General features: G+C 48.7%; 1 protein-coding gene across 1 annotated transcript; it reads right to left on the reverse strand.

Moving 5' to 3' along the window:
* Positions 1-4,664: 4,664 nt before the first annotated feature.
* chmp1b (charged multivesicular body protein 1B) lies at positions 4,665-12,247 on the reverse strand. The gene is made up of 8 exons (XM_088924682.1): positions 12,065-12,247; positions 10,579-10,676; positions 10,124-10,270; positions 9,821-9,889; positions 8,660-8,767; positions 7,898-7,941; positions 6,545-6,617; positions 4,665-5,763 (listed from the first exon to the last, which is right to left on the reverse strand). The coding sequence occupies exons 1-8, from the start codon at positions 12,078-12,080 to the stop codon at positions 5,719-5,721; spliced, it is 600 nt and encodes a 199-aa protein (XP_088780808.1). The 5' UTR covers positions 12,081-12,247; the 3' UTR covers positions 4,665-5,718.
* Between the last annotated feature and the right edge of the window lie 334 nt (positions 12,248-12,581).

A 12,581-nucleotide genomic window follows, 5' to 3' on the forward strand; every position in this document is an offset into this window, starting at 1 on the left:
TGTGCCCGGGCAGCTGATGAGCCCCGCACTCGTCTTTCATGTGCTCGCCAGGGTCAGGAAAGTGCGGATGGCTTTACACTCCTGTCCCATCTCCCAGGTGCTGCTGTCATTCCAGCCTCTGACCTGCAGGATGTGCCTCACCCCCACCCGGCTCTGAGAGGCGGTAATTGATTTTAGGGAAAAAGGCCGGCCCTCTCTCTCATACACGGAAAACATAAACACGCACACACCAGTGTCCTCTCTGCTGGGTTCACTGTGGACTTCTGCAGTAGATCACCCACTGAGCCTGCTGTGCACTGTCAACGGTAATTCAATTAGAGACGCAGGAGTGTGACTAACTTTTCCTGAATCAAGTGCTTTACCATCTGCTCTTCTGTCTCTCTCCCTGTGCAGGAGCACGGCTCGTGTTTGGACACCAAGAGACACACACACACACACACACTCGATCCAAGCGTGCCGGGCCTCTCGTGTCGCCTCCAGTGCAACGAGTCGTGCGTCTGCTGCAGAATCCAGCAGGTCTTAAGAAAAGCACGAGGTGCTACCAGCTCAGACTGACTCTTCTTGCCAACTACCAGAGCAGCTCGTTCGGAGATTTCCTTTTTTATGCATTCCTCTTCCGCAGCTCAGCGCTCAGCCGAGCTGCTGCCTCAGGGTCCTGAAGACTTCATCAGGATCCTGGCCTTTCACCATCCCACTGCTGGAAAATGCATCTCATTTACCTCTGCTAATCTTCCCCCTTAACTCAAATGAAATGTGGCTGTGGTTTCTCAGCCAAGCAGTCTAGCAGAGAAAAAGGGATAAAATCCTACCGTGATACTCTAGCTCTCTTTCAAAGAGCTGAGCTGTATATCACTTTCTGGCAGTAAAACGCTCATTTCTGGAGCTGACTGACAGGTTTTCTGGTAAGTGAATCAGGCAGTGAAAACTCAAGCAGGGCTGGTAACTGGATCGGGGGGGGGGGGGAGCTCCCCCCGCCAACGGCAGGAGAGAGGGGGTGATTGTAAGTGAGCGGAGCAGCTGCAGCACCACAACCCTGTAAAAATCCAACAACCCTGTTAACAGGCCCGCAAGGGGGCGACCCCATGACAGATCTGCTTCTTTCCCTCGTGTTTGCGAGTGTGTTCAGGGGGGGGGGCGTGGGTACGGCGCATAGGGGAAATCGGGAAACCGCCAAGGCCTCTAAAGACGATCACGAATCCTTGCAGCTTCCCGTATCCGACGTAGCACCAGCGTGAAAGGGGAACGGCGCCATCCAGCACACAGAGGAGCAGGGGTGCTTCGGAGCACAGCGTGCTGGAATTGGGCAAAAAAATTCCAATGTGGAGGAAGAACATAAACGCTTCATTAGCCCGTACAGCTCCTTAGTCTCTAAGGGTACATCCTAAGCAGATCATCAGATTCCTAGTTTCCATTTTCCACACAATTTCACCTGCTGTCACACCAGTGACTCACGAGGCCACACTGCAGATATGAAATACAAAACGCTCCACTGTTTCGGAAAACCCGTCTTCTCCTGTTGGTGTTGAAAGCTTTCTGCATGAGATAAAGAACATTATCGGTCATGACTGGGGTTCAACTGGACAAGCTGCCTTCATCCATACTCTCTGCAGTGTGCTAAAGCTTGAATACGCAGCGCTGATGAACACCTCGCCCATTTTCCCAGAGATGTGCAAATGGAGCCAATCTCCTCTGAGAAAAATTGAACGGCACAAATTAATTCTTTCCATCATCAGGCTGCGCCGCTAGGAGATATTCATCTGTCAAAGCTGCCTGGGCGTCAGGCTGTTACACAGCAAGCTGGAGAGAAAGAAATGTTATGAGTTCTGAAGGGAATAATATCAGTTATTCAAAACAATAAAATCTTTCACGGCATCTAAACGAGATAGAAAAACAAGGAAAAGATGGAAATCATGCCTTCCAGAGGGTGGTCAAGGGCCTTACGAGAATCCTGTTGTGAAATTTTCAGTTTTAAACTTGCACACATTCAGCAGTAGGTGTTTCAGAATAGATGGTCCGGGCCACATGGGTCTATTTTTTTTTAATCGATGGTTTTCTTAAAAGTAGAACAAAACCTTCCATTATTGGTGCAGATCGAATTCAGACCACTGACACACGCGTGCTGGAGGAACAACACCTGCAGCTCCACCAGTTAGATGGAAGACCGAGACAAAGCCACCAGTCAGCGAGCAGGGTCGCAGCTCGTCCTGAGCTTCCAGCCAGCGCTGCGGCACCTTTGACCTCCACCAGCTGGACCATGCTCCCTGACCGTCCCTGCAGCGCTCGTCGAAACCCTGCTCCCAGCCGGCAGCTCAATATATTGCTTTGGGTTTTTTTTATGTGTATGTATTTTTAAAACAACAATCTCCTATTTTCTCTTAAACCCCCATTTCCCCAAAACAGCAGCGCAAACCCCCTGGAGCCCGTCTCCGCCTCGTCTCCGGAGGAGCTGTGCAGCAGGAGGGGAGGCGGGGGTGCGCGCTGCCTCTTCTGCAAAGGGCAGATGAGCTGGGGCCCATCATCACCCTCCCTCCCCCCTCGTTCAGGGCAGATCTGAAGAAACTGGAAGAAATTACGAAATGTTTGCCTTTCCGGGATGGAGTGCATTATCCCCAGTAATGGCATAACAACTGCCAATAAAATTGTCTGCAGCAATAACGGTAATAGCAGCTTCTGCCCGAGACACAAAAAAAAGGCGGCTCTGTAAGAGCCTGCCTGTCACGGGCCCTTGATTATAATTGGCTCGGACGCAGTTCCCTTGGAGGGAGAGGTCAGATCCAACCCCGCGCCCGGGGTCCCGTCAGCACCGCCCCTGCTCTGCGCGCGGTGCAACTGGCACCCGAAATTGGTTACAGATGGGGCAGATAGAGCTTTTCCTTCATTGCAATGGTAATTGACTGAGGGCCGTTTCCGACGCAGGTGAGACATTTGACCCCTCGCGTGGTTCCTGTCGAGCGGAGAGGAAGGAGGCAGCACAGAGGGCAGGGGGGAGACGGCACAGGCGGGTGGAGGAGCTGCGAGTCTAGCCCGCAGCTGAAGACTGGAGGAGAGTGGGAGCTTGGTCTCGCCGCTGTAGCGGCGGGACAGGATGGTCTGGGTCCAGCTCCATTAGGAGAGAGGCATCATGGTCTGTGGAGGGCAGTTCTGGAGGCGTTGTGGTTGTGGCAACACTTGGAGCTCAGGGAGCAGGAGCAGCCTAAAAGCTTGGTGGAGCTCCTTCAGTGAGGCACTGAACCTTCTCGTTCAAGTGCAATTTAATTTAAATGTTTAAGGCCACTAAAATGCTGGAAAACCAGCATGACATTCTCTCTGGAAGCCTTGGCTTCTTTCGGTTTAGTGTCAAGTAAGCCGCTGTTGACAGAAGGTCATAAAACAGGCTGGCCACCTCTTAAAACCAGGTGCACAAACAAACCACATTTCTCTGGCAAACCCGACCTGGTCTGCAAGCTGCGTTTCCTGGGTTGGGTCCAAAAGGTTTCCGTTTAGTTTTTATGCATCAGAACCTTCACACATGAAGTCCAGGGAGTTTTATTACCATTAACTGTGAAAACCAGACTGCTCTATAGATAATGCTTTCTGAAAAAAAATAGATGAGAAGGCTTCAGGGAGATCCTTCCACAACGGTGTTAAACGGAGACAATCCCCAAGAACCGGCCTGCTCAGAAGAATAAAAATAACGACAACAGCGCAGCATTGTGGGTAGTAGAGCTGCCTCACTCTGTTATGTCCTGGGCTTGATTTCAATCTGGAACACCTTGTGTATGGAGTTTGCATGGACACGTTCATCTTTATACTGTACTTCCAGAGTTTTCCTCCACTAGTTAACAGACACACAATCGCAGCTACTTGGCATCTCTAAATTACTCATTTGCACGTTTTAGTGTCCTGTGAAAGACTGGCCCTGTATCCTAACCTGCACCATTGTCACCACTGTCTGCAGCGTAAAATTTATATCTGGGGATATAAGAGCCTCAGGTGTCCATAAATCTTATTTAAAGAAGTAAAAACACATACAGCCTGAAGCCTGACCAGTATTTAGCAGTGTGGAAAAAATGCTATTGCTAAAAGCACAACTCGACCTGCTCTGCAAACGGAATCCCCATGGAGCATAAACAGATACACATCCCCCAGCTTCCACTCCAGACATGAAAGAGGGAATTAGGCTGTAAACAACAATACAAACACCAGACTAAAGGATGCAGCCGTGTGCCAAACATCTGGCAAGAATCTGACCTTGACTTCCAGCACACAAGTGACAGCCCCAGAATCTCCGCACTGCTTACACATCATTCCCAGCGAACAGAGAGAGACCTATTCATTCCCACACAGGAGACAGAGTGCGCTACAGAAACTCACTCCCATTATCCCTGACAACCCTTTTCCTGGAAAGCTGTGAATGCCTGCGGCCTAACAAGACTATATCATTATCAGCCAGTCCCCCCGCTCACAGAGAAGACCTTTTTCCGAGTTCGTCAGAGTAGCAAGAAAAGCACAAAGGAAAAAGGGAGGGGAGGAGATAATGGAGAAAAGGTGAACAAAAATGACAGAACAAAAAACAAGCTGTATGTTGCTGAAGAAATCTGTTTACCTAGCAGTGCAAATTTTTAATCTAAAAAGCTACAATGGCCACAATTTCAAATTATTGCGAATAGCCCAAAAAAACAGCATTTCATGTTAAAAAATAATTTTATTTACTCTGCAAGTCCTAAATCATCCAAGGAACAATTATCCCCAGATTTTGTTTGCAACCACGACCAAGAGACAAGTAAAAAGGAGATATCGGCAATCAAACAGCCATTCTGTCATCTTTTTGTTCCAACAAAGAAAATCCCCCCAGTCCAGCGAAAACAACATTAAAAGTAATATAAATATCAAGGAAAGAAATGCAGATTCCATTTATCCAAAAACAAAGTACCAAGCAGGTGTCAGTGTAACTTTTTTGCATGTATGTTGGGAGTGTGGACAAGCAAACACAACTAAAAAGGATAAAACGTCAACAATTAATGAGACTGAACCTGTCAGAAACACCTTGAGTAGCTGGACAGGGATCTGCAAATGTTTTTACTGCAAGGGACTTAGTCCTGAAATAGTGTCATGTAGCTTCCCACCTGTTTGCCACTGTACAGCACCGAGACGCCCTCTGAACATGACCTTTGGATTCAGCAGCAGATTAAAAGTCAGGATCATGTTTTACTTTAAGATACCCACGAGAGCCTGCCTTTTGAGGCTTCAAAAACACCCCTACTTAAGACAGCCCTTTATAAAAAAAAATCATGAAACATATTTAATTATTTTAACATAAAATCAGTCAACCATCAAATCTATGGAAAACTAACAGTAATACAGCGGTTAATGGAACAACCCTTTTAAGAGCTGTCTTAAGGGTGGCATTCGTGAGCGATCTATTATTTTTAATTTTCTACAGCCGGAAGAGAACATTTTGAAGTTTGGCTTTTTTTTTATTTTTCCTCCTCGCAGCGCTGTACCTAGAGAGTACTACAGATGCAGGGCGCACAAAAAAAAATCTATGTTTGGCTGAATCCCGAAGGCGTTGTGCGTTTCTCCCAGCACAGGGACAGGGAGAAGCGGGCAGGTCTGAGAACAGAGCTGCGACGAGGCAGACAGAGGGAGAGGGAGCTTGAATAGATATTCCACTTCAGCTGCACCGCTGTTGACGCGGCACTGGGCGACTCAGCAGGGCCACGCTGCTGCGTCACAGACTTACACCTGGTCCCGGAGCTTGGCCAGCCTCTGGGAGAGCTCATCCTGGGGAGAGGGGCACAAACGGCACAGGTCAGGGGGCCCCAGCAGGCTCCTTTCTCAGCTGCTCAGCCCACCCCAACTGTTCAGAGCTGCTGCAGCCCCTGGGAGAACAGGGGCTTAAAGATGGCTGCTCAAGACTCAGCCTGTGCCAGTACAGCCACGTTGTTTCTTAGCTCTTCACCCCACCTGTGCTGTTCACACAATTTACAGTTACTTAAAAATCACTGCTCCCTGCCAGTACAGCTTCTTGCATCATTTGTAAGCCTTTCCCCTATTAAAAAAAATAAACCAACTAATTAGCCCTGAACTGCTAGAACAGTTTTAAGGCCTGCAGCCGAGAAGAGAAATTCCTTCCCGTTACCCCGAAAGCCCTTTATAAAGTTCAAGCGCGCCCATCCAACATGGGACAACAGGGGGGCAAAACAGGAATGACGTTTGTTCTCTTCTGGGGGAGCTCAGCTGCTTTCTGTGGGTATGAACCCGGCAAGGGGAGGGGACAACTTAGAACAGCCAATCACATCTAACCTCCACAAGTCTGGGAGGAGTGAGGAAACTGGGGCGTCCAATGAGAAGCAGCGCACACAGACAGGCACCAGAGGCCTGGAGGTCACACCCAGTAACCTGGGGCCTGTGAGGCAGCAGTACTAATCTGCTCCCCACAGGATCTGCCTTCCCGAACCTTATCTGGCATGAAACAAAAAGGCGGAGTAAACCCCTTCCAGCCCCTAACGAAGGGATCGGAAAATGACCCGGTCCACGCAAACTACCCGCTGACTCCCTCTACCTGCTCCGCCGAGGCCACGCTGGTACCGACGGACCCGGTCTGTCCCTGGGGAAGTTCCATGTTCAAGTCCAGCCTGCAGGGAAGTAATGAGGAGCTCAGATCCCATCCAGCTGTTTAAACCTCCCGCTAACAAAGAGGCCCTGTCTGCAGCAGCCCGGCCCCAGGACAGAAAGGGATTATCACGCTAACTGGACAGCTCAATGGCGTGTGATCAGTGCATCAGCCATTACCATGAGGAGGGGGAGAAAGAAATGAGCTGTAGCAGTGCCTACACTGACTTTTTTCCTGAATCAGCAAAAAAAAAAGAGAGAGACAGGGGATGGTGAGGCTTGCACTATCTGGAGAGGTGGATGCTTCGGAGAAGAATAAGAATCCCTGTCAGTACCCTCCTGACTGAACCTGCCGGGCTGGTTGGATTAGAATGAGCCAGCACACCCAGTGGCACACAGACAAACCTCTCTGCTCTACAGCACCAGAACTCATTGTGCTATTGTTACCTTGAGGCTGGGTTTTTTGTTTTTTTTATAGCCTTTATAGACAACACACCCACAAGTACACATTGTTAACATGTGCCGTAAGAACACAAAATTTATTTAACAATATGAAAGCAAGATTCCCCCCCCAACTCACCTCCCCAATGCAGAAGACAAACGTCTCAATCCTTATTTTTTAACCAGGATGGACAAAACTGATCATCATCAGGATCCAGTAACACAGACTGATGAGAAAACGGGCATTCTCACTCTTTACACCTCTTCTAATGTAACAAATGCTGTTTTTTTTTCTTTTAAACAATCCCAAAATCACTCAATGCCCAGAGAACAGCTACAGGTTAAGATGTCTGGCAGTCTGAGAGAAAGCACCTCTGAGCTCCTTTTCTGTAGCACAGCTAGGACATATATGACAGCCTGCTGCCAGAGTTTACCCTATTATTAGTAACCCAGAGTGTATTTATTTGTTCACATTGCATGCATGAAAGCCTTAGTCTGAAAGGTTAGAGCGATTCTCCAGAATAGGAGTATTCATTTCTGATAGACTACCAACTGCCGTCTCAAAACCAGAATGGCATTCTTAAAGACCTGTAGAAATATGAACCAATTTAAATGCCACACTGCTTATCAACAGCTACTCCCTCCCTGTTATTCTGGGAATAAATATTTCCCTAAAGTGGTTCTGTAGTCTGTTGTCTTGGCGGCATAACACTGCATCAAAAGAGGCTTCTCTGCAGTGAAACGTCTGCTCTACCCAGCGCCTTCGCGAGCGCAGAGAGTGCCTGCCAGTCTCACGACCACCGTGATTGGTCACTTGCACTCTTCCCAGTAAGGGCAATGGTCTCGTTACCGAATCACTCACCCCGCCTCATCAGCCATCTCGTGCATCAGACTTTCCACTTCATTCTGCGACGTTAAAAAAAGAAATTGCCGTGAATCTCCTAAAAGACCTGGGCTGAAATGGTCTGTAAGGGCAGGGTCATTGTCTAAAATCTTTTGCTGCATCACTGCGCACAATCCAGCATTTAGAAAAGGGGAAAAAAAACGGAAACACATATAGAATATAAAGACAGGGACATGAAGGACACTTTCATTAGCAATAATTAATTAGATCCAATAAAACATTCATCAAGATTAACACAAGGGGGCAGTGTTGCACTGGCAGAGCACTTTTTCAAAACACTTCAACGGACGTTTCCTAGCTCTCAAAGTTAAATGAGACTTAGAAGTTTAGAAAACCTTATTAATGTTTTGTTTCAGCGTAACAGATAACATAATAAATGACATTCCCTTGTTCTCGAAGCTTTTACACAGTTGAGGACTAAAATGTGCCAAAATAAGAGGAGGCTTGTGTCCATCATTCCCTATGAAAAACTACAGGATGTGTGAAAGATATATTGATCAGAAATGAAAGGAGACTGCTCATAATGATTAATAAATGTTAACGGATGCTACAACAAAAGCAAATAAATACAATAAATGCATTAATGGGTTCCCTGGGAGGATATGGTTTTAAAGTGTTGTGTGCTGTTTCCAGTAACAAATTAAAGAGCTCTGGTTTAACGGGAACCCAGGGTGACAGCAGGGCAGTAGGGGGTTCTGGCGGGGGATCAGCGTGCCTCACCTGGGGGGTGGTGAGTGTGGTCGTGCTGCTCATGGTGTCCTCCATCTGCGCCGTCTGCACGTCCAGCGTCTCGAACTGGTGCTCAAACTTGTCCATTAGAGCCGAGATCTGCGAAGGGAGATGCAGCTCGTCTCACTGACAGTGTACGGGCAGAGACGGCAGCACCACCAGCCCGGGGTCAGCACGACCGCGAACCGGCACACAGCCCTGCAGCTGAGGCACCAGACACACACAGGGCTACTTTTTCTTTTTGCAACGAGGTACGCACGTGCAATAGTGGTAGATGTGATGTGTACCGTGAGGACCTTAGTTTGCTCTTTATTCTGTTCCCTGCAGGAACCGGCATTAAAAAATACTCTTGCTAGTGCAAATCCTCAATATTAAAACCTTGGTTAAAGTCAACGACTTTCCAGAAGCAAGAAAAGACTAACCGACCACGTCGTGAAAGATGGAAGCATGCTGTTCTATAAAAAGCGATGCATCATCAAGAGAAACCACGGCAGGGGTTGAAATCTCTTATTTCTTATCCTCCTCAGTGAGCGCAGGCAAGCTCTGCCTTAACTGCACAGGTGCGCTGTCCTGATTCTGGGAATCAGTGCCTTGCCATTTTAGGGACTTCAATTTGCAGCAGACACAGAACAAGTCCCCTCTCCTATGTTTGATTGCTTTCATTAAACGCTAACTGCTCTGGAGTTGGAAATAAGCGACTGTAGATTTGGTGAAATGAGTGAATAATTTGTTCAGAGCAAATGCAGTCACTCTTTGTGGTACACAGTCTCTGGCTAATCATGATGGAATTATGCATTCATGTGATTAGAAGATAACTCAAGGGACAAGCATTTTCTCTCTTAACATGCAAATGAGCAGGCTGAATTCCCCCCTCCCCCTCCCCAACTACAGTATAAAATGACCTGTTCAAAGCACAACTTAAGAGTGTGTTCTGCATGGTAATTTCCAATGTACTTGTCTCTTTACGCAGACAGGACGTGGTCTGAAGAAACACAAGCAACGGGTTATTATATTTCAGCTGGGAGCTAACATCACACTGGGCTCTGTCAAAGCTGGCAGGCACGAACGGCCTCCGTCCGAAACCTGAAACCCCAACGCGCGCAGCCCCGCGGCTGGGCCACGTCCCGGCACGCCCAGTCACGAGGTCCTCACCTTCTCGAGATTCATGGTCTTTAGTGTGGCGTCCATGGATTTCACCACGCCTGCCATGGACTTCGTCACCTGAAGGATACAAAGGAGTTCAGCATGAATTTCCATTTATTATTACCGCCAGGGGAGGAATTTCCATCGGGTTCAACAGTGACCCGATCCTCCCACCCCCGGGGAGCCAAGCTTTCGCCTCTCGTGCCCCCCCCTGGGGTGCCAGGGAGAGCACGTACTGCGTGGCCTGCAGTCCTGCCCCCAGCCTGGCCCCACCGACACCCCCACTCGAACCCGGGCCCCCCCCCCATGTACCTTGTTCATGGTCACCGCGGTCTGGACCCTGGCAGCCACGGCGTCCACCCGCGCGCTCATCCGCAGGAAGTTGATGGACTGGTTCTTCTGCCGGATGGCATTCTCGGCGTGGATCCTGGCCACCTCCATGTTGCCCTTCTGGATGGCCTGCCGGGGGACAGAGGAGCAGTTCAAATGACTCTTATTAAGGCAGTGAAGGGTCAACTGGAAGTCACAGAAGGGCATGAGTGCGTCACCGAGTGCTCGGCCGGGACAGAAGCCAGCAGGTGCGTTCGGGTCACCGGGACTGGGACTGGGAGCCGGTGTCTTGAACGTTCGGTCCGAACAGGCGAACAAGCGAGTTCTGGGTTGCTGAACCGTTGCTTCCAGGCTCTCTACCCGAGAAACCACGACAGGCTCCTGGCCTGGACAGGGCCAGGGTGAGTGAGTAGGGGTAAAAAGAAAGAGCGCTTTACCTTCTTAACTTTGGCCTTCTCTGCCTTTTCTTCTTTGTCGCATTTCTTGGAGTTCCTCACCAACTCCTTCGCAGCGAACTTCAGATTGAACAAGTGCTCTGACAGAGGGAGTAAAGGAAAGCAGGAACGACCTGAACAGCCCACACTCGACCCTTAGAGAGGGTCTTCTAGGAATGGCGGCAGATGCAGAGCCTAGGACCAAGGGTTAACTTTCCGTCCTCCAGCTCTGTCTTACCATGCTTTTCATTACTTACAATCGCCCGGCCCGAACCTCTGTTTGTGCTTTTTGTACAAACCACAGGGAAGCAAACGGGAAAATACTTCACACAGTATTTGCATCGCCGAAAGCGACGCGTTCCCTTTCCACACTGCGCGCTGAGCGTGGCACAGCGCTACGGCACGGGTTTTGTCCGTGCGGCCACCCACCGGTGTCATCTTGCGTCTCCTCAGGCTCGCCATTGAGGAGGAAACCGTAAAGACGATGAAACCCACCAGCAACTCAAAGGTGCATCGCGGGCGCTGCAGGCGCGGGTGACGCACGCTGGCCCCGATCACGTGATCGCCGTTCTCTCGCTCAAGAGGTTCCGTGACGGCGGAGGACGGAGCAGGCGGAGTCGCCTTCCAGGCGTGAACAAAGCCAGGGCGGATGGAAGATGAAATCGCATTCCACAGCCAACGACAAGGATCATCCTTTCTTGTTCTCTTTCTGTCCCGTGTCTAGTACATGACTTAACCAAAGAGTAAACGGATATCTTTTTTCATCTTAGATCACCCGGATTTTCAGATACACTTCTGAAAAAAAAAAGCGAGCCGTGCCCTCTTCACAGAGTAGCTAGTTGATTGGTTACAGTCTGTCACTCACAAAAACACCCCCATTATTCTCATTGTTTTTATTTCTGTCTCTCTACGCAGCGAAGGACACCGTTTTCGGAACGAACCTAGGCAAACCTGAAGCAGAGAAGAAGATGCAAAGTACCAGAAATTAAAGAAAGTTCTCTTCGGGGCACTGAAAGAACGAAAGACTTCGGTCCTTTTAAGACCAAGAGACTGTCTCCTGATACACTGGACCACCGTATCACATAATACAGTATACTAATTATGTACACATAGATACGCAAGCGGACATTTGGAATATTTGTTAAAAACGTTTTGAACACTCCATCATACTTGCCAACGTGAACACTTATGCTCACAGCAATCATGACAGAATGTACCAACAACAGTATCCCTCAAGCTCTGGAGACAATAACCTGATTATTGTGGAGATGATTAATGTAAAAACTTCCTTCGCCGGCTCTGGTGGTGCTGCGTCACAGCCTGTGTCTGTGGCAGCGACCTCTCAAGTGAGAGGTGAGATTCTCGCAGTTTGGATCAAACCTGGGCATTTCTGCAGTCTTCAGAGCTCTCTCTCACACACAGGGCCCCACAACCATAACAGCCTGTCCTACTCACTCACGCTTTCGTTTTCACGACTCCAAAAGGATACTGTCCATATTCGACATCTCTGAAGACACCGTTCGTTCCGTCCACTATTAACCGTAAGCAGATATTAGGAGATATAGTAGATGGCAAAAGCTTCGATGTTTCTACACTTCCTCTTAGCTCTATTTTTCTACTTCAGATACTTCCGGCTACAATGCTGCCTGGAACAGTGACATCACCGTCACGCGTTTTAAGGCGTGTTCTCGATTACCTACGTCACAGAGGATTCGTGAACGCGACTGGCGGGCGAGTGCGCGCTTTTCCGATTTTACATCTCCACGGTTTTTGCAAGTTGGGAAGTGGATGAAGTTTAGTGACGTCAGATTTTATTTTTGGAAACGGGCTGGCTAACCTTATAATCCATGTGCTTTCCACGGTTTATGATTTTTTTTCTTGCCTGTGCACAACTGAGCGTATGTTCCTCCAACTAGTTCTGGTGCCTATATATAGAGAGACAAGCAGTCACACACGAGCTGTGTTTGCCTGTCGAACAGAATATCAAGTACACAAAAACAGGAAAG

Source organism: Atractosteus spatula, chromosome 9 (genome assembly GCF_055471065.1).
Source record: "Atractosteus spatula isolate fAtrSpa1 chromosome 9, fAtrSpa1.hap1, whole genome shotgun sequence".
In the NCBI taxonomy this organism is placed as follows: Eukaryota; Metazoa; Chordata; class Actinopteri; order Semionotiformes; family Lepisosteidae; genus Atractosteus; species Atractosteus spatula.